The sequence below is a fragment of the Akebia trifoliata genome, chromosome 12 (genome assembly GCF_017979445.1).
Source record: "Akebia trifoliata isolate Shusen 1 chromosome 12, ASM1797944v1, whole genome shotgun sequence".
Lineage (NCBI taxonomy): Eukaryota > Viridiplantae > Streptophyta > Magnoliopsida > Ranunculales > Lardizabalaceae > Akebia > Akebia trifoliata.
The window spans coordinates 19,053,760-19,078,462 of record NC_141386.1 but is presented as its reverse complement, the minus strand read 5'-3'; the positions used below and the strand labels follow the sequence as shown (position 1 = coordinate 19,078,462).

Here is a 24,703-nt window from a genome sequence, read left to right as displayed (position 1 = left end):
AACACCCATACTCCCCCTATTGTCCCATTTGCTGTAAGGTACTTCCAACCCAAGCTCTGCTCGCCCCAAACGTCATGCACCGTCATCTTATCTACTTGTTCCAATTTGATTTCTTGAAGAGTTACGATGTGTGGTTTGTGTGCTTGTAAAGTTGCCTTAATCGAAGTCATTTTGGTCTTATTATTGAGACCACGCACATTCCAAGGAAGGAATCTAATCGACATTTGCAATCTTAAGTTTTCTTCCTATCCTTAAGACTAAGGATGTACCAACCTTCACCATATCCCCTGATTTTTCAATTCCTGAGCCTCTTTAACCAATCTGACCTTCAGGTTCTTTACTTTGTTCTCATTTGCCAACACAATTCCTTTCCCTTTATTTATATACCTTTGCTATCTTGTCTCTTCTTGATCAACTTCTGCCTTCAGAATTAGTTCCACCTCATCCCGGACAATAGCTTGTTCCTTGTCAATCGGCTCTTCCTCTTTGATCACCATATCATAGCATTCACCAACCTTGCTTCATTTCTTGAGTGCCAGTTCGAACAGATTTTGGTTAATTTTAGTTAATTTTAGAGATGCCTCCATGGTTTGGTAGATTTCCCTTACTTTAGAATTACCAAGATTTGGTCAATATTATAGACATCTTTTTTTTTTAATTGATGATTTGCCCCCTTGACCCAAGTCTTCTTTTATGTGATTAACATAAATGACTTAATCATCTCCAATGTTTCTTAGCTTTATTGTTGCATATCTTCAATATTCTTTAGCTAAAAAAAAATCTAATATATTTCTGTATAGTCTGCCTTTCCACTTTCTCATATTTAAAATGGATATAGTTTCTAAATGTTAGATGCAAATCAGGGTTTTTTCCCTGTAACTATTTCCCTTTTGACTAGTTTGGTGAGAACAAATTCAACATTCTTATGTTTCTCTTCCCAAATTTTAGCACCAAGTGCTAATGGAAATTGAAATAATACTTTTATATTATTAATTAATTTGAGATATTTTGACTTTAAATCATTTTTAAGTTAATTTTGAAATTAAAGAAAATTAATCCCCTGGTTTAAAGAGAATGGAGCACACATACACTAAATTACAACTAATCAAACATTTCGGCAAATTATCCTTTTTACTTGTGCATGGACTTGACCAATGAGTGACAACATCAAAAAGCCCATATTCGATACACCGAAATTGTCAAATTAATGGAATCTGGACCTTTTACTAAATCACCCCCTATTATAGAAGAAAGGGCAAGAAAGTCATTAAAACAGTACATATGACAGGTGGTAAGATCTTCTCAAAATAAAACCTAGTTCATGTATCTCTTTGGTTTTTTGTTTGCCTGTTTAAATGTGAAGGTGATTTTGTTAGTTACCAGTTACCACCTAAGCCCAAAGTAATTAATCCGAAAAATAAGGATGCAAGGGCACGCCCATGTCCAAGTTTCTCATCAAAGCTTTTAATGTCTTTCTATATTTTTCTTTCCTCAAAGATTTGTAAAATATTTTTTTCTCGAAAACCAAAGAAACTAGATTTTAGGTGATATCTTATTTATAACTACCCGTCACTCTCTAGATCTCTTTCTTTCTGTGTAGAATTTGTGTTGTCCTTGAGCATCATTTGTGAAGTTTTTTGTGTCCTTCTGTTGCTTCTAGAGATATCTTCTTTGACACAGTATCATTGTTTCTTGATCATGGAAGGTGGGAGAAATCTAGAAATCGGATCAAGTAGCAGCATGGGTACTAAGGCCTATCCAGCAGGTTTGCATGTTTTGGTTGTGGACGATGATCCTATATGTCTTAAAATCGTTAAAACAATGCTTAGAACAAACCAAAATGAAGGTAACTAGTGGAGATTGATGATTTGTGATGCTAAAATGTATTTGGTACACCTTGTTACCTATTTGATTGAAGTCTTTGCATGCCTACTATTAATTCTCTTGTAAAAATATATTTCTTTCCATGCTTGCCATCTTCATAATTGAAAGTAATAGTGATAGGTTATCCTTAAGATTAGGTTGGAGAATTCATGCCTATTTTTTTCTGTGGAAAGCAAACTTTTGATTTGTATTTTTTAAATTTTCAATTTAAATGTACGTTTCTTGTTTTAATTTTTTTTTTTCTTACTCGGGCTACTAAGCTAGGAATTGAAGATCTTTTTTACTTCATGATCCAAGGCCTAATATAATTTTGACCATTTTTCTACTCCAGAATATATTCTTTATGTTTAAAGTATTCATAAATTAAAGATTATCTTTCAATCCCTCAATTGCGCCTTGTAAACAAAGGGATGAGTCAAGCACTATGTGAAAAATAAAAATTTGATGGGCGTCCACAAATTTTAGAAATCAAACTTTGATGGCCCATGGCCGTTGAAATTTTTTATGTTCCCTAAATTTGACATTTTTGAGCCATCAAATTTCTCTCATCCTCCATTAATTTGACAGTTTCGATCAATCGAGAAAAAAATTGACAAGGAAAAAAATTTGACAGTCTTGGGGCATCAAAATATGCCTAAGGCGAAACATCTAAAGGAGACCTTTTTATATTGAATAATAATAAAAAGACACTCACAATTCACTTGATGACGTGGATGTGTGTATGGAACGATAGATCTTTTTCCTTGTGTATCCCGAAGAGAAAGATCTATGGTTTTATGCATAGATCATGTCAACGAGTGAATTTCGAGTGGCTTTTATCAGGTTATCACAAGTTTTTATACTTAATATATAATATATTAATATAAAAAATTTAATTATATATTTAGATAATACAAATTATTTTCAATTTATTTTTCTAGTTTTTGAGATACAACATTTCTATTTAAGCTTTTATATTCAACTTTCAAAAAAAATTTAATTAAATAATAAAAAGTCTATTTTTTCAGTTTCAAAAAAAATATATATATATATTTTCATGTTTTCCTATGAATGATAATACTGTGTATTTTCAATTCTTTTGCTAATATTATTATATTATTTTCATAGTAAAGGAGTCCACTAAAAATTGTTTATGACCAATTATCTTATAAAAACCTAATCAAAGTATGTTATATAAATAGTATTACCACTCATTAATCTTGGGAATTAAAAAAAAAATTTGATGATGAAGAAATCAATCTCAATTAAAATTATTTTTTATTAATTTAAATATTAAATTTAATTGTATAAAATTCCATGTTTATGCCTCAATGCTGCAAATATAAAAAAAATCTCTAGCTAGCTCTTTTAGTTGTTTATAAAAAGAGATATAGTATGTGAGAACAAAAGAAAGATCAAGAGAGATTTGAGAAAGAAAATGAAAGTCTGTGTTTGAAATTTGAGAGATGAGAGTTAAAAACTTGAGAGAAAAGAGGCAATGTAAAATTAGTAGGAGTCGTATTTTTCTTTTTTGAACTTTTAACATACAAGGGCTTCAATGTTTTTCTTTTAACCTTTAAGTTTCATGAAGAGGATACTTTTCAAAAAAATAATTAAAACTAACAATTTTGCTTGGGGAACCTTAGTAGGTGGGATTTTATTTTATTTTATTTTAGTCTTTTAGTTTTAACATAGATGGGTCAATCAAGTTTTTTTTCTTTAATCTTGAAGTTTCGAAGTGTGGGAGTGTATGAGGACTTAAAGAGTTTGTTGCTTTTGGGAAACTAACATTTGAAAATCCAAGAGAGATTGTAACATTTATCCCCAATTCTAATGTGTAAGAGTTTCTAAGAAATAATTTGTTTTTTTTGAAGAAGAAATTTTCCCTCTTCGAAGTCTTCAACGTGTGAGGGTTTATTATAATGATAAATTGATAAGGATTATGTAAGGTGTCCCATTCGTATGGAATAGGATCAGTATATGTGTGGGTGGTTTTGATTAGATTTTAAAATATATAGGACTCCTAATCAACTTTTTTCTAAATAGCACACAAATTGATTTATTTAATCCCCAATTAAAATGTGCCAAATAGACATCGAAAGTTGTTGTAGAAACTGGACACCTTCAAGATTGCAATTCTTATTATAAAAAAAATGTGGAGGAATCTCCACTGCTTAGAGCATGTAGGATTTTTCCTTTATTTTTTTTTTTTTGGTGTGTGTTGGGGGATTTTTGGGGGGTGCGGCCTTAGGCAATCACTCAAATGGCCTCGTGATTTGGCCCATTTGCACATTCAAATTTTAATCAATACAATCCTGCTTATTTAGCAAAAAAATAGTAAATTAAAGATTGGGTATTTTTTCATTAATTCCTTAAACTAGGGTTATAGAATATTCTCTTTATGAGAGATTTTTTTTTTTTTTTTTAACAAAATTCTTCAATCCTCCATGAACAAATTAAATTTTATATCTTTTCTATTTCCACTCTGTACCTTCACTGATTCTTCTATGATCTCATGTAGAAAGAGAATGTTGGGAAGAGAAACTCAAAGAAGATCCATATCTATGCACAAAGTTTGTGCATCCATGCCATTTATTATGTATATAGGGACTGATTTACTTCTATTACGAGCTGATATTCTACTATTTAAACCTTGTAGTCCTGTTAAATGATACCCTAGGGCCCTTCATTCATGATAACTACAAATTTGCTCTTCAAATCTTTTTTATTTTGAGAAATACGGCAAACGGCACATCTAGAAGTCCCATTTGACCATATTTTATACTTCGAGTAGCTATTTTTGTGCTTTGCTTTGCTTCAATCATAGATTTTCTTTCATAACATGGCCTACCTTATTTCTACTTCCAGTTATGGCTACTAGCCTACCAATGGATGCTTTAAACCTACTCAGGGAAAAGGAAGGTCGTTTTGATCTAGTTTTAACTGATGTACACATGCCTGGCATGGATGGATTTGAGCTTCTTGGCCACATTGGGAGAGAATTCAATATTCCCGTTATTAGTGAGTTATCACCCTTTACATTGTTCTTCTTCTTTTATTAAATTGTTCTTGATGGGTTTACTCATTTTTATGACATACCGACCAATTTTTTTTTAACTTGGATCTCTCTTTGAGTACAGTGATGTCGGTTGATGATAAATTGAAAGTTATAACCAGGGGATTAGAAAGTGGAGCTTGTTTTTACATCTCAAAGCCCATAACCCTGAATGATATGCAAAACATTTGGCAGCATGTGTTTCGAAGAAGAGTGAATGGGCAGGATATCGAACTAGGAAGCGTTCGAGGGGCTTCACCGCTTGAGAAGGTAATGGGAGAGGATGACGAGTGTGCTTCTTCTGTTAAGAAAGACGACAATCAGACACATCAAGAGGGAAAGAAAAAGATGCCCAATGAATCTAACAAAGAAGAGAACGATGGAAACAATGATTCAAAGTCAGAAAAGAAGGCAAGAGTGTTTTGGAATTATGATCTTCACAACAAATTCTTGGAAGCCATTAATCAATTAGGCCTTGATAGTAAGGGATCTATTGTCGTTCAAAGATGATTTTGTTCTTCATTATTTCTTACTATTATGCCTATGCTTGTCTAATTATTAATTAATTATGGTGGGTATTTTTTTTTTTTTTTGTCTTTAATCAGAAGCTGTTCCAAAGAAAATACTTGAGTTGATGGACGACCCAGGAATAAGTAGGGAACATGTTGCAAGTCATTTGCAGGTTTGTCTTTAGATTAAATAGCATGTTTATATGAAACATCTCTCATGTACAAGAAATGTAAAATTAAAATAAAATTAAAACAAAAGTAGGGGATTAAACCCATAGCTCAGTTGGTATCACACATTGCAAAGCAACTTTAAGGTTGTGGGACCAAGTTGTAGTTAATATGGACAACTACAAAAAGACTATAGACGTCACTTTCTTTTAAATAAATATAAATTTTTATATCCAAAGTGTATTTTTTGCAGTTGGAGGTATTGCGCAAAAAAAAAATATGGGACTTTAGACATCGATTTATGTTTAATCTTTAAACATTTATTTTAGAAAAATCGATGCTTAAAAACTGTCTTTTACACCCACTTTTTCTTATACACATCATTTAAAAAGTGATATCGAAAGTCTTTTTTCTAGTAGCATACAAATTGTGCTCCAAAGAATTATCAAACATAAATTAACATTGGCACTCTTCATCATCGCATTTCGACTATATCAATTTGTTGAATTAGATAATTTAAATAGGGGATTCAACCTTCTTTTAAAATAGAAATTATAAATTCCGAAGATCTTTCTACTAATTTGGAATAATCTTACTTGAGTAAAATATGAAGTCTTAGGATTACTATTGTGAAGCACTTATACTGATTTGATTCTTCTTAGTATCATGTTGAGTTGAATTCAATAATTAGCATGTGTTATCTTAATTCTGTTGAAAGTAAAACGAATGAACATGCAGGAGCACATGCACGCACACACACTCTTCTAGGAAAATCATTTGTATGGTCATCTATAATTTCAATTATATATATATAATAAAACACAGCTGAGTTACAACAGTCTTGTATTTTTGGGGTTGGGGATAAATATCCCTTCAACTATAATTTTATAGTTGAACAAATGTACCATCGACCTACACTATTCTTTTTTGTCTTTCCTCATTATTCCTTCTAACTTTAGTATATCTCCTCTTTTATTCATTTTATTATTTTTTTTATTTTTAACCTCTTAAAGTTAAGTTTTTTTAAATAACAGTAGTTTTATGGGAGATAAATCCAACTAGGATAAACCTCCCATCACCTATAATTTTGTGGGATAAACTTCCCATCAAGTTATAGTTTCATAACTTTGTATCATTTATTCTTTATCTCCTTTAACTTTACTATATTTTCTCTTTTGCACCTTTAATTCACTTTTTTTTCATCTTTTACCTTTTTAATATCAATTTTTTCTAATAATACCCCTCCAACTTTATCATTCTTTTACATTCATCATTTTTTTATTTTTATTATTTTTTGCCTCTTAAGCTCAATTTTTTTTAATAACAGTAACAGGGCCCACTTTTATGGGTGATAAATCCAACTAGGATAAATCTCCCATCACCTACAATTTTGTGGGATAAACTTCCATCAAGTTATAGTTTTATAACTTTATATCCTTTAGTCTTTATCTCCTCTAACTTTACTATATTTTCTCTTTTACTTATTTAATTCATTTTTTTTTTCATCTTTTACCTTTTTAATATCAATTTTTTCTAATAATACCCCTCCAACTTTATCATTTTTTACCTTCATCATTTTATTATTTTTTTATTTTTTACCTCTTAAGCTCAATTTTTTTTAATAACAGTAGTAAGACCCACTTTTATGGGAGATAAATCCAACTAGGATAAACTTCCCATCACCTACAATTTTGTGGGATAAACCTCCCATTAAGTTATAGTTTTATAACTTTATATCCTTTATTCTTTATCTCCTCTAACTTTGCTATATTTTCTCTTTTGCCTTTTTAATTCACTTTTTATTTTTATCTTTTACCTTTTTAATATCAATTTTTTCTAATAATACGCCTCCAATTTTATTGTTTTTCATTTTTACCCCTTAACCCTACTGTAAGACCCACTGCTACATTTTTGTGCGTGTGTTTAGGGAGAAACCTCCCATCAAGCCATTGTTTTATGGGGTATCATTTATTTTTTTTACTCTTCACTTTTTCTAACTTTACTATATTTCCTTTTTTGCCCCTTTTAACTTACTTCATTATTTTTCATCTTTTACCAATTTAACATCAAAATTCTTTAATAATATCCTTCCAAGTTTAGTTTTTTCACTTGTACCTCTTTAGCCCTCCTATTAAACTATAGTTTTGCGGGGACCCACTTTATTTCCTTTAAACTTTATCTCCTATAACTTTTCTATATTTTTTTCTTTTACCCCTTTAACCCACATTATTATTTTTTGTCTTTTACTCCTTTAATCTTAGCATTTTGAAATAATACCCCTCTAACTTTTTTTTATGTTTTTACCCTTTAACCTGAGAGAAGACGCTCATCTCGTAGGCATAGGCAAACTCTTGTATATACATATTTATAAACATCGAAGCAATGCCTATCTATGTGACATCCAAAAACATGATTGGGTGTCACATGGTAATAGGTCATCAAATTCTAGGAAAACTATAGAAAAAATATTAAAAAATATAATATTTTAACCATTGTAATTAAATTTTAAATTTGGGAATCCAATGGCCATCTATTTTCAAAGTAAAGATTTGGCAAAACAAAATTAATTAATATTTAACTTTTCTTTTCAAACACAATCTAGACCATGAAATCAAGAGGGTTGAGGCACCATTTGGACCAATGTGTCCCAAATGAAGACAAGGGTCTAGGATGTACCCGGTCCTCCTCTCGTCTAAGAAACATTTACTCGCTAGTACTTTCATTTAATTATAAATAAATAAAAAACTATTTATATAACTAAAATTTTCTTTTATGCCCACAAGTGTGATCATATCAATTATATAGTAACCCAAACTCTTAGAGGATCAGATGCTCATGACTTTGGTATACATTACACACTTTTTAGTGACTTCATGTGTTAAAATTAATAATATAATTGCCACTTAAATTGTTCATTTACACATTAGATAGAAAACTCAATTATTATCCACCTCCAAATCAATAATGCTTTACTTGAACCATATGTGTCATCACGTCATTTCCCAGTATGTGTCGGTAAGTATAGCTCTTAATGTGTAGTATATAACTACTGAAGTTTGTCTGTGCTTAAGGCATTGTCATCCTCTTTGGAGTTAAGGGGATAGAAGAAGAAAGACAATAAAGTTATAGGAGTATTATTAAAAAAGGGTAAAAGGGTAAAGGTAATGAAGTTGGAGGGTACTATTGGAAAAGGAGGAGAAGAAGAAAGAGAATAAAGTTGAAAGGATATTATTGGAAAGGGGAGGAAGAAAATATAAAGTTGATGGGTTGTCTTTGAAATTAAGGAGAGAAGGAATAAAGTTTAAATTATTCCTCAATATTATTGGCGGGATTAAATCACAACCCCTACTTATGTGGGAAATAAGTATTAGGGTCTATTTTATTATGTGGATTGGAGTTTGGTTGTGCCATTTGGGGTTAAAGGGGTAAAAGAGGCAAGACAACAAAGTTGGAAGAGCATTATTAAAAATGGGAAGAAGATGAAAAGTAATATATAAAGTTCAAGGGCATTCTTGAAAAAGGGTTGAATGAAAAAAAATATTGAGGGTATTCTTGAAAAGTGTGACAAGAGAAAAGGCAATAAAATAAGGGAGTTTCTATTGCCCCACCAACTTTTACTAATGGCTACCCGTGATGTCTAAAATTATCCTCAAGATACTTTCTTTATTGGGGGATAAAGATTGAAACAAAAGGGTGGGACAAGAGTTGTGTTTTATATAAATACTAGAGTTTACCCATGCCGTATATCTTCAAGAAGATGAATTTTAATTATGTCAAGCTAGCCCTGATCCAAACTTATGAGGGTTTTTTTTATAATTTCCCATATACAAATCTCATATTATTTAAGAAATTGTAGATTGTAGACTATATCCAATAGAACAACAACAATTCAACATAATTTAGGAAACATAATAGTAAATATTGGAGCTACTCCCTGAGAAGCATATGAGGCATGAGATCAAACAAAGCCAAAATATTATACAATTTTTTTTTTTGCATGAGGTTGGAAAAAAAAACTCTTGAAAAAATAATTGAATATAAACATTAGTGATATGCTTTGGTTCATTCTATTGCTGAAAAAATGTTAATTAAAAGTTACTTATTGTATCAGTAGACTTGTTAATCTATGATTATTACTGTAATAATGCATTTTCATGATTACCATTCTTAATGTGCATTACTGAATTAGTCTCTAAATTGATTGAAGCAAATGTCCAACACTTCATTTTGTTCTAAATTTTGCAGAAATACCGTCTCTTTATCAAAAGAAATAAGGAAAAAGTAGGCCGAACTATGGAACCTACGCCTCCTTCGAGCTTAACTAATGGGCCTTTTAATTCAAGCAGTGCACTGAGTCATCCTTCATTAATGTTCAACTCATGGCAAGGATATGCCCAATTCCCAAATCAGCAACGCTCATGGATGCCGCTCCAACAAGGAATAATCAGAAGTAACATTCAGGGTATTACCACTGATCACATGCATCCAATTGGCCCCACATATTTTATTAATCAAGAAGTATCAAGTAGCAATTATTTGGCCCCATCAAGAAATGAGCAATCATTTTCGATGAACAATCAGAGAAACCTTCATCAATCTCTGATTGGCAATTTGCCCTCCATTAATCAACAAAATGTTTCCAACTACTCAGCTCTTGGTGTGGAACCATATAGAAATACAATAAGTGCACCTTTTTATGGCAATAATTCAACTGGCTATGAAAGAGGCAATGATACAATGCAGATGGACTATCAACGAACTCAAGAGAGACCGAGAAATTTGGTAAATGGAGCCCTCGATCATAATTTTAGCACCTTGAATATTCAAGGTCAAAACAATCTTTCAATCGGAGGAACCAAGGGAGTTGAGAACATTGGGTCATTTGGAAATTTCTACCAAGGTCAAGGTTCTAATTATTCCTATAACAACCATATTGGAACTCAGATGACTAGTCCTGTGAGCCAGGTTGGGTTGAATCATACCGAACTCATAGGCAGTGATTCATCAAACAGAGTCAATTTGAATTTCAATGGGGTGAATTCATGTTATGGTACCCAAAGCTTGGCTTCTTCTAGTGGGTTTCCGAATGCAAATCGATTCTCAACTCTGTTCACTAATGTGGTTGCACAACAAGAACAACCACAACAGCTTCAAGCACCACCATTGGATCAACAACAACAACATGGAGGAGATGATATCAATAGTTTTCTTTCCATGCTAAGGGACCATTGCACCTATATTGATGAAGAAAACTATTTTTCCCAACTTCTCATTGAAGGCGAAAATGAGAACAATTTAATTTTCAATGAGATTGACCAGGGCACAAATCAGGTATGTCCTTCAACTCATTTTTATGCTTATTCTCTTCAAATATAGTTTATTAATCTTACAAAATATTTCATTATCTAAGTCACTCCTTAAAAAATGTTATATTTTTGCGTGTAGCAACAAGAAGGCGAAAGGGGGTAGAGTCCAAATTCAATCAACGTGAAGGGTGGACCTAATTTTGGTATGTTTGGTAACACTTCTGAAGTCTGAAGTCTGAAATCTGAAGTCTAAAATCTTATTCTGGAAAAGTTGTTTGTTTATAATTTTTAAGAGCTTCTGGTTATAAATAGAATTTTAAAACATAATGGTCATTTTGACAATATTACCCTTTTATAATTCTAATAAATTGTTAACCAAAAAACATAACATATTACGCATAATGAAACCATCCACATATTTAATTTCAATTCCTAATAAATTAAATAATCCAAAAGTATTGTTTTTAAATTGAATTCATACTTGAGAAATTATATTCCAACAAAGTAATACTCAAACAATAAACAATCATTCATTTTCTAGTTGAATTGCAATTTGATCACGTAAAGTGATCATATCAGCTTGTGCTTGCGATGAGAATATGTCATTATAACATGGTGGATCTTGTGATGGTTCGGATTCTACTAAAGAATTACTCTCTTCATCGACATCAACTTCATATTGTCGAAACAACTCATCATGAAGAGAAACACGACGTAAGAAATTGTGTATTGCCATGCATGCAATAACAATGTCCCATTGAGTGTGATAATCATATGAAGGCATTCTGTTCAAAATTGGGAATCTTTTTTTTCATATACCAAAGGTCCTCTCAATGACATTCTTTAATCGAGCATGTGCATAATTAAATTTCTTCTTTCTACCCATTACACGCGTTCCTCGATATGTTCTTAGCCAATACCGTGTGTTGCGATATGGAGTCATAAAACCTCTAGTGTGTGTGTATGCAGCGTCACATAAATAATACATATCTGCAACAAATATAAAACATATGTAAAATTTATATTATTGATTATAAGATTAATTTCAAAAATATAATTTGAAAATACATACCTGGAGGAGGCATTGGAAAATTGTTAACCGGGTTACGTAGTGTCTCATTTAATACGCTCGAGTCATGTGCAATTCCTTCCCATCCAGCCATCACATATATGAATTTCATATCAAAACCACACACTGCCATTACATTTTGAAAACATTTTCCTTGTCCCCTTCCTCTGAATGGGACTTGTTGATCAAGCGGAATGTGCGTATCAATTAGTGTGCCATCTAATGCACCGACAGCACCCTTAAATGGCCCTTCTCTCAAATGTACATGAGATCGAATTTCTCCCATTGGCTTGTCAAATGCTGGGAAAATTATTATCTCTCGTGCAAACTGTATCATTGCATCCAACACTTCATGAAAATACCTACTTATGGTTTCTCCATAATGTTGGAATCGATATTTTACTAATCGATTCCAACAATTATGACATATTGTCATAAAAAACATTGTCATTTTCTCTTCTATGTCTATATATCTACTATCATTTAACCAATTTTTATCTCGAAAATATTGACATAATTGTACAAAAGCATTATTCTCCATCCTAAATATCTCATGCATTTGTGTTGAAGATCCTTCCAAAAGTTCCCGCACATATGCCTTGCCAGAAAGTGATGATGTGCACAACCTTTGTTGAACATTCATACGATTTTTAAGTTTAAGCATAAAAAGTAATGTTACCAATCTCATCAACAACCATTGTTTTGGCGTCATTATCACTAAAACACAATGAAAAATTAAAAAAAGTTAATACTAATTAAAGCTGTAAAAAAAGATTTTTCAAACATGCAATCTATCTAGTAAGTTAAAACATGCATATTTAATTAAGTAATAAGATAATAATTCCAATTAAACAATAAAAAATTTCATAATATCATCAATGATAATAACTCTAAAAAAACCATTCATATTAACTATAAAAAAATATCAAAATATAAAAATAACCATCCATAGTAACTATCCAAAAATATCAAAATATCAAAATAACAAATACATCATTGGTTTTTATTAAAAAAAATGTTTGACTTCAACTAATTGTTTACAATAAACTCCAAAACTTGAACCCTCTCTGCTTCATTATCCAAGTCCATAAATGCGTATTCCAATTTCGGTAGTTGTGCAAATTTCAATATAGCAACATGATAAGTATGAATGCTTATCACCCCTAAGTTCTTCAAATCCTTCATAACTTCATTCACATCTTTAAAACAAGGTCCCTTGTTAGCCTCTTCTTTATTAATCTGTTCTTCGATGACATTAATAAGCCTTTTCAAGTTTTTTTCAATAGTGTCACCACTATTCGAATTCCTACGTTTCTTCTTCATCGGACCTTGTAATGTGTTCTCTTCAACTGGGATGGCACCGATGTCACTATTCATTCTTGGGGTATTAGGGGTGCCTTCCACACTTACACCTTGGAAGTATGTATCCCCTTCCCCCAAAAATGAGTCACCATAAGTGTCTTCAGTGTCCAAATTTGTGTACTACATAGGTTCAGGACCATTCACATCACTATCAACAGTGGGGCGTGGGATCAATGAGAAGGGGCTCCATGTTTTATCGCCATTTGAAAGAGTACTTTCAAATACACCCATCATCAATTCAGCATCTACGAGAGATTTGTTCCTAAACTTCTTAGCTTCGAGAATTCTCTATTTCAAACAATAATATAAAAATAATTAGACTAAGTCTAGTTAATCAAGTTAAAAATATGTACGTAAGATTAAAGACTTGCCTCTAAGACATCATCCCACTTCTGTGGAGGCCAATTTATAATATTCATATCTGCACTAAGCCTATGCCCAGACAATCCAACAAGTTTTCGCCATATGTTGTAATCAGCCCTCAAGTTATCATATTGATTCTTGAACACCTTATGACTAAAATTCACTCCCCATACCTTATTGAATTCAGATTCTAATATTTTCCATGAAGCACTGGTAAGAGATACTCCTCTGTACCCTTCCTTGTTCACCTCACTTAAGCACAACTCAAGAAAGTGCTTCCTTTTCGACTGGTTTGTAGAAAAATCTTCTCGATCAACACTCTTTTCTTTATCTTTATTCTTGGGAGTCATATCTATGAATAACAATGAAATGGAAGTATTAATCAGATGGAGCCAATACCACAACAATATATTTAAAATCTCAAAGTGGATTGTTGATAACTTCCAACAACTCATATACCCAACAAAACCTATCCACCTCTCTCTCTCTCTCTCTCTCTTTCTTCTTCTAATGACCAAGCTTTATGCAAGAAGAAAAACAAAAAACAAAGAAGGAAAAATGTTGAAAAGGGTTCAATTTCTACTTTTTATTCGATTTCTCCATAATGTGTTTGGTTGGTTGTTTGAAATTTTGGGGTTTTGTTGAAATTTTAATTTTTGTTATTGTTTCATTATTTCACAATCACAAATCTTAGAAGATTTTTATTTTTAATGGATCTTTGTTTTAATTTTTCATCGTAAATTTATATATGTGGGGAGTTTAAACTTTAACATGGTAGTTTCAACAAATAATAGATATTGGAATATAGGAAGAATCTCAATAATATTCAGATTTCAAGGTAAATTTATATATGTGGGGAATTTAAACTTTAACATAGTGGTCTCAACAAATAATAGATATTGAAATATAAGAAGAATCCCAATAATATTCAGATTTCAAGGTAAATTTATATATGTGGGGAGTTTAAACTTTAACATGGTGGTCTCAACAAATAATAGATATTAGAATATAGGAAGAATCCCAATAATAGATATCACTACGTCATAATTCACCAAAAACGACTGTCCAAGACAGTCATTTTTTAAAAAAACGATTGCCCCTACAGTCGCAAATGGGGTCCTTTTAAAAGGAGTGGTTTTTAAATTGCGACAGCCTAAAACAGTCGGAAAAAACGACTGTCCTTGATAGTCGGCAAAAAAACGACTGTCTTTGACAGTCGGAAAAAACGACTGCTGCTACAGTAAAATTAGGATATAGTGACGGTCAGTGACCGTCGCTATAGGGTTTTTTTTTTTTTTTTTAATTTATTTTACACCTACCCCCCTCACATGTTGCTGAATATTGGAGATACCCCTATATTTTGAAATTGATGACCTAGACCCCAACTAACATGAAAAGACCCAAATGCCCCTCGTCTTTAACTTTCATAACACTAACTATTTTCTAACTACCAATTATGCAAATCTAACTACTAATCCAAATTCTAGTCTACAATTTAAAATTATCGAGAATCCGTTATTAGAATCAATCTCAAATACGTTCTTCAAGTCCAACTCAACTATGTCCACATAAAATAAAATACAAGAGTACATATATGCAAGTTACTCTTAACAACTGCAATTATACCAGAATGACTGACAAGATGAAGCAAAAGCATGCTACCAACGTTAATGTTGACATGGCCATACGTTGAATTTATAGATAAATGTTGGGTATCTACCTGACTGGATGTGAAAACTCTGTACCTAAGATGGCATAAAAAGACACAAATGGGCTAGTAGGCGTGTGTTGAAACTCACTTGCTTACACTAGAATGCATACCAAACTCAGCTGGTAAGGAGCTCTCGTAAGCATTTGCAACAGCTCCGACTGTTTCAGACAGATCCCTCTTCATTTGCGAAATTGTTGATTCCATGTACTCTTTGTACTTTGAGATTGAATCAACCAGAGAAAGGAGCTCATGCGCACACATCTGGGTTTCTTCATCCGTTTGCTTGATCACATCTTGCAACTTTGCATCAGAGATCTGCACAGAAACTTTTTGATTAATCAGCAAACCCATTCTATCATTCCCAGTAATGCTACATTCAAAATAGTAAATGGGGAAAAACAAACTTGAATATATTGATCCAAATAATGTAATTAAACATACTTAACAGTCATTGGAATCCCTTTAAAATTACATATTTTACCTGATCAAAACCTGCATTCATGAAAGCATTAACGAAGGTTGCTGCTAAGTTCTGCCTTGCTGAATCAACACTTGCACCAGCACTTGCTCGGCCATCAATCAAATGCATCTAAGAAAACAAAATGTAAATAAATCAATTGCAGGAAACAAGTGCATATGATGTCTCAGTGTTCTCACAGTGTGCAGGGCCTGTGTGTGAAAGAAGCCATTAATTAATACTCAAAGACAACAGGAATACTAAGACTAAAAAAACAATTGATTAGGCAATAAAGAAAGATCCTACAAATATCAAAAGGGCTAGTAAATAATACTCTTACCTGGATGAACAGGTGCAGCACAAACTCTAGATCTCTCCCCAATGTCATGTCGAATCAGTTCCATTCTATCCCGATTGTCATATATACTTTCTCTACGCACATCATGCCCAAACTGAAATCTTGAAGATGAAGCTTCCATCCATGATTGCATCCGTTGGTGGTTAGCTTCAACATAAGAGAACTGATTTCACACTTATTCAAATCCGCTTCACCAATTGCTTTAGCATTGAAGTCGCTAACAAACACCTTCTTTGAGAGATAGTGAGTTATAAGTTCTTCATCTGTTGGATGGAACCTAAAACCAGGTGGTAAATCCATCTAACTTTGATCTTCTCCCTTAATAATCCCTGAAATATTCTCCATTCTTCCTTAACTCCAATTTTGTTGAACTCTTGAAGGTAAACCAACAAAAAAAAAATGTTCAAATTTAAAGGGAAAGAGAAGCTAAAGAGATAAAAAGAAAGTAGGAAATGGAGATTAACAGAAAGGAATAAATATTGGTTCTTAGAGAGAAGGAAACATGGGATATACGGAATATATATTGAGCACGTACTTCAGAAGCCAAGTTTCAGTTGACTTACCCAAATCCAAGTCTTCCTTGCTGATGTTAATGAAGTTCTTCTCTTTATATGATTTCAGGTTTTGAATAGCAACCTCGTCAATGGGATCAACTAACAGAACCTAAAGCAACGGTAGACATTAGCCAAGACAGTTCATAAACATAAAAATAACAAAACATCAAAGATTGCATAGAGGTCCATGTAAATGATACCACTATCATTAACTTCACCTCACACATAAATAAGAAACACCTATAGGACTCAAAGGGAAAGATTCATCGATATTCAAGTATGGGGTTGAGGCAATATTTTTACCTTTGTGGTGCTCCCCGTGGGGGCATGAAGGAAGAAGCAGCAGAAAAATCTTAGAAGAAGACCATACACACCATATCCAAGAAATACCACAACCTCCAGTAGGATGGAAAATTTAAAAAAACAGGGATATCTCGGTGGAGGAGGAACAGACCAACGGGGGGAAACGAAGACCATGATAAGGAAAGTGCCCCTAGCCAACAACTAGATGTTCAAGCTATCCTGCATAAAAGGCCCTTCATACAAAGAAGGAAAAGTTGGCTCAATGGTGGATCAGGGTATCATAGCTCCTAGGGTAGTGCCCCCACAACAAAAGAAATAGGAGGCAAACAGCCTGTCTACAAAAGGCAGATGATGGGTCCCTAGGAAAGAATTTAAGGGGAAAAAAGTTATAGTAGGCTTGGTCGAGAGGGAGACGCCCCGGGGCATCCCTCCATTCATCGCTTGTACTCCACAAAGCCCAACTAAGCAATAAAAATGAAAAATGGATGGAAATATTTATGCACAAACACTGAATCAATCAATCAGTTATAGGGAATATTATGCTTTATAACAAATTTTTTGAAACAGACCAAAACGAAGAGGAACTTTGGTGTAGGTTGAATATGCTAAGGTGAGATGCTATGTTGCATAGACTCTTCTAAAAGAAGGCAGTACCTGTGTCGGACAAGTGTAAAGTTTGAAAAACCATCTACCCCAAATGTTATTGAGTTCCTTCTATTTTGGAGGGGGGGAAGGGGCTTTCACAGTGAAATATGGTGTCTCTTCATAAGCAAAATGATTTTTCTGATGTTTCATTGTTTGTAACCCCCAAAATAATTTGTTTTCCCAATAGTGCACTTTTATTTTACAAGAGTTTGTAATGTTGTGTCATGTGCCAATATAATTTTAAATTTTCAAAGAAATATACAGCCCTGCCAATTTAGAATATCAATTAATACAAAACTTGTACACCAATAAACAAGCTTTGGATAAGCACAACAGATTGACAGGGCTGTCCAATAAAAAGTTGGGAAAACCCAACCACATCATGCCTCAATCATAACAGAACTAGCAATAGACCATTAACTGCATTGACCGGCTCCATGTAGCTATTACGAGGAAAAATAAATCAAAAGGAAAAACTAGATAAACAGTTAGCTCCCCTTCCACACAAATACAGAATGCAATATGCTTTCCATGATGATATGACCTTAGATAAGAGTTGAATGGAAAAATAGGATTAATGTATCATCAGATAAAGTGGTGAAGGAGTTAAGGAAAAATAAAATAAAATAAATTTACATAATAACCACAACAAAATGCAGAAGAATACAACATTTTCAAAGGGAAAATGCACACCTCAAGGCCTATCTAGAGTGCAGTCCCTTTTTAAGATTTCACATCATTGAACTTAGTTGCTGTGAGAAGGTGCATGACTGGCTTGGTGCATGATTTAAAGCTCAATGGGAGAACCTGGCATGGGTGCCATTGCAAATTTTCATTGCTAAGCCCTTAAGATCCCAAACTTGATTGTAGAAATTCATAAGATGCAACAGGTTGTAGGTTTTCCTACATGATAACTACAACATATTCTTACATTAAAAGTCACCGAAGCCAAGTCCCATCAAATTAGGACCAATTAGAAGGTCAAATAGAAATGACTAATGCAAGTCAAAATAGTTTGTGCTACAACAACACAGACATTGTGCCTGCACTCAATGCTACCTATAAACCAAATAGAAATTACTAAAGCAACTCAAGCTCTATATCTAGTTTTCATTATTACCAACAGAATCAAGGCTGCCCATCATATTTCAGCTAATTTAATCACAAATGTAAATAAACATTAGTGACAGACAACAAGTACATTTTACATAAAACAAAACAAAACAATGATAGTTAAGATGAGTTATTGGTGATACTCAATCAACAATTAACACTTTCTTAGCATTTTCACTCTGAATTGCCAATACTGCTAGAAGTGAATAAGGTTTTATAATAAAATTGGAATTTGCCACATATGCACGCACGCTAGCAAATAAGAAGTGGTGAGGCCTACCTCATTTATGTCATACTTTGATTCATGAAGTCTCTCACTCCAAAAGTTAATGTCCCAGTGGTTCAAATCATTAGCTTCTATAGCACCTTGGTCTCTAGAGAAATTCTTAAGGTGTTCCATATCTATAAAAAATTAAAAGAACATTAGAGTCATTGAAACCTTCGACAACTTAAATTACTTGTTGGAAAAGAAAAGGTCTACATCAGGAAAGATGAATTCAGGAGAGAATACATTTTCAAACATTCACCACATAAAGGATACACTTAGGGAAATTGAGGATCATAACAATTCCAAAGAACAACTTAAAACTAAAGCAAGCATGACTTAAAACTATTTCCACAAATAACTCAATGATTTTCAGTAGATATAAATGTAAAAAGGAAAATGAAAAGTAGAATGATTAAGAATCAATAATGTGCCAGGTTTTTTCTCTTAACATAGGATTACAAAATTAAAAAGGAAAAAGCATTGATCATTGCTAAATCAGTTTGCATTGCATGATTTTCAATGCAGTCCTATAATAATGGATTTTGAGACTGCAAGAAGTCCCATGAAGATCTTCTATAGGCAAGTATCTTTTTCATGAGATTGAAATCCTACAAATTTCCAACCTAGAGCGTAAAGAAGTTGAATACATGTAGTAGAATATCATATATCTACTGTTATAGTACATATCCATCCAACCTAAATTGTTCCAAAAATTATATAAATAACAAACGAAATGTAGTTAAACAAAAATCCTAAAATAATCGAATTTTTATATAACGGATCTCTGATCTAGTTTAACACAAAGAGAGCTCTTAAGAACTCCAGATTAAGACAGTTTAGAAATGGTCGGAACCTATTATAATCTACTCATAAAAGATAAAAAAATCTATTATCATGATCATCTAACCTAAAGAGAACCTTTATCATCCAAGAAAAACAGGGAAGAAATATAAATAGATCAAAGATGACGAAATTGATACTCAAAATCATAACTAATAGAGCTAGATCTATCAGATCTGAGAAAATAACAACATTTACCGTAGACAATGATTGCTAACCTGATAAAAAATCTACGATTTCTTCAGGATCCATCCATGGTGTTAGGGTTTATGGTCTCTCTTTCTCAAACATGGTAAAGAGAGTGATAAATCTCTCTTAGAACAATTTTCTGAACTTAAGAGGCCTTTTGGGTCTGAGTCTCAAGAAATTAAGAAAAAATAATAAACCCTCACTTTAATTCAAAGATTAGGAGAAAAAGGCGAGGACGACCACTAAATCCATAAATTGAGGAAAAAACTCTGATTACAGAGAAGAATTTTAAACAAAAACTAAGTGGAAGGCAGAAAAATGTATAAAACTCTAGCAGATCTTTGAGGAGAAACTTACCTAGAGTGGCGATCTTTGAGGAAAACCCTCGATCTTGGATGCTGCGCAGAAAAGTGCGTGCGACAGACAGATACAAGGACAAAGAGATCGCGAGAATTTGAGAGAGAGTGCGAGAGAGCGAGAGAGAGAGCAAGAGAGAGAGAGACAGAGATGAGAAGAACGACAGATTCGAGAGAGCTCGAGAAGACAGACAGAGTCGAGAGAGGAGAGTGAATGAGAGAAGAAAGAAGAAGCTCGACAGAGGCGGAGATCGAGCTTCTGTCCAGCAGATATTTTTTTTAGAGTGGCTATTGGCACCCCAAGTTTTACTTATTACCATCAATGGGTTAAAACGACGATTAAACGACTGTCCAAAACTGTCGCAATTAACGACAACCTTCAGCAGTCGTTTTTAGCGCAATTGTAGTGTCGCAAAATCCACAACATGACGTAGTGTATGCACATTATCATAGATGTTTTTCACCAATATATTTAGAAAACACATATGTTTTCGATGTATGGCACGCAACCCATACATATGTCAAGCCATTTTATATGTATGGCACGCAACCCAATATGTTTGTTTTCCAATAAACACTGGTTATGGTTAAAAAATTTGAAACTATAGTTATGGTTAAAAAATCTGAAAAATTATGATTAAAAAATCTAAACCAATTCTTTTTGGATTGTTTTCCAATAAACACTGGTTAAAATATCTGAAACTATATGGTTAAAAAATCTATAACTATGGTTATAGTTAAAAAATATGAAGTTATGGTTAAAAAATCTGAACCAAATCTTTTTGGATTGTTTTCCAATAAACATTGGTTAAAAAATCTGAAACTATGGTTATGGTTAAAAAATCTGAAACTACGATTAAAAAATCTGAAACTATGGTTAAAAAATCTGAAACTATATGGTTAAAAAATCTGAATCAATTCTTTTTGGATTGTTTTCCAATAAACACTAGTTAAAAAATCTGAAACTATATGGTTGAAAATTTTGAAACTATGGTTATGGTTAAAAAATCTGAAATTATGGTTAAAAAATATGAACCACTTCTTTTTGTATTGTTTTCCAATAAACACTGGTTAAAAAATCTGAACTAATTCTTTTTGGATTGTCTTCCATCAAACACTGGTTAAAAAATCTAAAACTATAGTTATGGTTAAAAAATCAGAAACTATGATTAAAAAAATCTGAAACTATGGTTAAGAAATCTGAAACTATAGTTATGGTTAAAAAATCAGAAACTATGATTAAAAAATCTGAAATTATGGTTATGGTTAAAAAATCTGAAACTATGGTTAAAAAATCTGAAACTATATGGTTACCTGAACCAATTCTTTTTAGATTGTTTTTCACAGTCCATTGATGCGGAGATAATGAGCATCGGTTCAGATTGGAGAAGAAGAGTGAAGAAGATGGGATTGGGAGAGATGAATTTTAAGAAGGGAGGCGGAGTCATCAACTAGTTTTCCGGTCAGATTAGAGAAGAATAGTGAAGAAGATGGGATTGGGAGAAATGGGTTTTAACAACGGAGGCGGAGTCATCAACTGGTTTTCCGGCCACATGGCTGTAGCCACTCGTGCCATTCGTGACCGTCTCAAGCTTGTTCATAGTCATTAAAGTCAGGTATTTCAGATTTATTTTGGAATTTTTGTTGAATTTTTTATTTTTGATTTGGTTGTTTGTTGAAGTTTTGATTTTGGGATTTTCTCAATATTAGATTCACATGGTGTGATTGATCAAGAAAGAACAATAGAGTGGTAGTAGATGCACATACCTGCGTAGGTCTTCACGGCCGAGTTGCAGAAGAAGGAGATGAAGAAGAGAGAGGAGGTAAGGGTTTAACGTTTTTTTTTATAAGAAAGGGATAATAAATAGAAATATATTTTTTTACGAGGGTATTTTAGGTAAAAATAATTTTTTTAGAATTCAGAACTATCCTCCAGCGACTTTCTATCGCTGAAATCAACTTCTTATTCTGAAATCTGAAATTTAACAAGCATCTTTCACAGATCTGAAGTTTGAATTTGAATGGTGGACCACCTCCATTCAGACTTCAGAAGTGTTACCAAACACACACTTAGTATTTCTTAAAAGCTTGATGAGTGATTTATTTAAGACGTTGGTGAAGCTTCTATATGGGTGGTTATGTCCACAGAAGTGGAAAATCTCGATTCGATATCAACATGAATAAAGGGGGCAATTTCACTCCAGTGCTTTGAATTCAATCTTGGTGAAGTTTCGATACAGAGTTGGATTTTTTTTTATGATTTATGTAAGGTTATAATTTAAAAAACAAAAAACATATTGGGTAGATATATGCTAAATAGTGCAAGTAGGGAAACATTGGCACCTGTTAAAAGGTACAAATAATGGTTTTTTGAGAGATTGCATTCATTGGTTTTTTAAAATAATTTCGTCTCATTGTGACTTGGGAATTGAATCAATTTTTCTCAAAGAAGCCAAGCTATTGGAAATATTAGCTAATTGACCAGAAAAGGCACTCTGTTTGGTGATCCAACATGAGACACCCACTTTTGGATTGTTGTTTCACTTAGTCCATCAAACAAGGTCTGTTTCTGATTTTTATGGTCACAGAGTTTCTAGTTCAGGTTATTGGAGATAAACTAGGTTAAATATAGATCCCTCCGAATTCTCCTTCAATGAAATCCACTTGATCAAATGTCTATAACCACTAGATTCACTCATGCATGAAAAAAGACAAACAAACAAAAAAATACAAAAACAAAAACATACCTAGGAAAAATGAAATGCAGTATAATTGTTTTTTACAGCATATATATAGATGAATTGAATCAAGTGTGGAGTCTCCACCGAAACAGTCACCAACCAAATCATACCTGTTGATTAATAAAAATGCGTTAATTGCCGCCTCCCTGAATAGTAGGCTGAACCCAAATGAATGGCAGCATTGAAATTGGGGACTCCAGCGGGTAATATGGTCCAATACTCCCGCCTTCTAAGTTGAATACTCCCATGCCGTGGGGGCCCATAAGGTGGACAAACGAAATATGAATCAAACTCATGATCTGCGAAATAGATACAATTTGGTTTCAATCTTGGGAAATCCGTAGCCAAAACAGACATGGAAGAATTGTCACCTAGGAACAGTACGCACCCACCCAGACTCTTCACCTGGACCTACTTTTGCCCGATTGGGTCCAATTTGAAGATATCAAAACGAACAGTTAAGTAAGTTGGCTCAATCTCACCAATATCCTTGTATATAACCACCCTTCTAACTTGCACAAATCTCCCCATGATTCCAATATATACTTTGTATGTGCCTGATATTTCTGTGGTAAGTGTGGTGCAACTAGTATCATCTTAGGATTAGGAGAATTGACATCACAAGCCACAATTGATCCCCTATAGAGGGAAACATATAACTGGCCTTCGAAATATATAACATCTTCAAATGCCATTAATTCCCCTTTTATGGAAGTCCAACTCTTGTCACCAGCCTTGTAAAAGCCTATGGTCGTACATCCACCATAAATCACCATAACTACATAGTCAGCGGTCAATACTGGATTGGCAGATAGAACGGCCTTGTGCAGGAGCCAATCCACGGCAATTATATTTTCATTTGCAATGTTAGTAGCATCAGCGTCTGTGATTTCTAAAGTAGAGGGAGTTGGATCTTATTATTGTTTGATAAGAACGGATTTAAAATTTGAACTTCCAAGCTCTCCTCCACCATGACTAGCAATCCATAACTCGAACCACTGCAATATATGTTGATGGGCATCGGTAATTGAAAATCGTAAAGTTTTTTGTCAGAGAGGTCGTAGAAACTGTGCTTGTATTTGTTGTGTTTACTAATAATCATGAGTACAGGAGGTTGACGTGGTACACAATCACCATTTTCAGTAAAGATAAAATGCCATGTAACACAAATAGCTCCAAATTGGATGTAATCTTTGATGAGGATCAACTTGTTCGTAATAAGAGTAAACATATCATATGGAAGGTCACGCCACTTGGATGCCATATCTCTATCTCTAGTTGGAGAAAGTGAATATAAATATATAAAATATATATATATATATATATATATATATCGAGAGAGAGAGAGAGAGAGAGAGAGAGAGAGAGAGAGAGAGAGAGATGAAGAAGGTATTGTAAGACAATGAATGGCTCAAGATTAATAGTAATAGTAATGGGAAAAATTCAAATCTATTTTTTAAAAAAAAAATTACA

At 33.1% G+C, this 24,703-nt stretch overlaps 4 protein-coding genes and 1 long non-coding RNA gene across 5 annotated transcripts; 1 reads left to right on the top strand and 4 right to left on the bottom strand.

Moving 5' to 3' along the window:
- Positions 1-1,638: 1,638 nt before the first annotated feature.
- Positions 1,639-11,064, top strand: LOC147389006 (uncharacterized). The gene is made up of 6 exons (XM_086419708.1): positions 1,639-1,846; positions 4,732-4,884; positions 5,004-5,399; positions 5,524-5,600; positions 9,841-10,926; positions 11,041-11,064. The coding sequence occupies exons 1-6, from the start codon at positions 1,699-1,701 to the stop codon at positions 11,062-11,064; spliced, it is 1,884 nt and encodes a 627-aa protein (XP_086275834.1). The 5' UTR covers positions 1,639-1,698.
- Positions 11,065-11,427: 363 nt separating this feature from the next.
- On the bottom strand, positions 11,428-14,045 carry LOC147389005 (uncharacterized). Its single transcript, XM_086419707.1, has 6 exons — positions 13,704-14,045; positions 13,558-13,620; positions 13,012-13,452; positions 11,974-12,298; positions 11,822-11,891; positions 11,428-11,686 (listed from the first exon to the last, which is right to left on the bottom strand). The coding sequence occupies exons 1-6, from the start codon at positions 14,043-14,045 to the stop codon at positions 11,428-11,430; spliced, it is 1,500 nt and encodes a 499-aa protein (XP_086275833.1).
- A 968-nt stretch (positions 14,046-15,013) lies between these two features.
- On the bottom strand, positions 15,014-15,995 carry LOC147389004 (uncharacterized). Its single transcript, XM_086419192.1, has 2 exons — positions 15,888-15,995; positions 15,014-15,721 (listed from the first exon to the last, which is right to left on the bottom strand). Exons 1-2 carry the CDS (start codon positions 15,993-15,995, stop codon positions 15,491-15,493), a joined length of 339 nt encoding a protein of 112 aa, XP_086275318.1. The 3' UTR covers positions 15,014-15,490.
- A 28-nt stretch (positions 15,996-16,023) lies between these two features.
- On the bottom strand, positions 16,024-17,002 carry LOC147389003 (uncharacterized). Its single transcript, XR_015170915.1, has 3 exons — positions 16,785-17,002; positions 16,204-16,594; positions 16,024-16,075 (listed from the first exon to the last, which is right to left on the bottom strand). It is a non-coding gene; the product is annotated as an uncharacterized LOC147389003 (long non-coding RNA).
- A 6,345-nt stretch (positions 17,003-23,347) lies between these two features.
- On the bottom strand, positions 23,348-24,494 carry LOC147389002 (uncharacterized). Its single transcript, XM_086419706.1, has 3 exons — positions 24,227-24,494; positions 23,788-24,122; positions 23,348-23,641 (listed from the first exon to the last, which is right to left on the bottom strand). The coding sequence occupies exons 1-3, from the start codon at positions 24,492-24,494 to the stop codon at positions 23,348-23,350; spliced, it is 897 nt and encodes a 298-aa protein (XP_086275832.1).
- Positions 24,495-24,703: the final 209 nt, after the last annotated feature.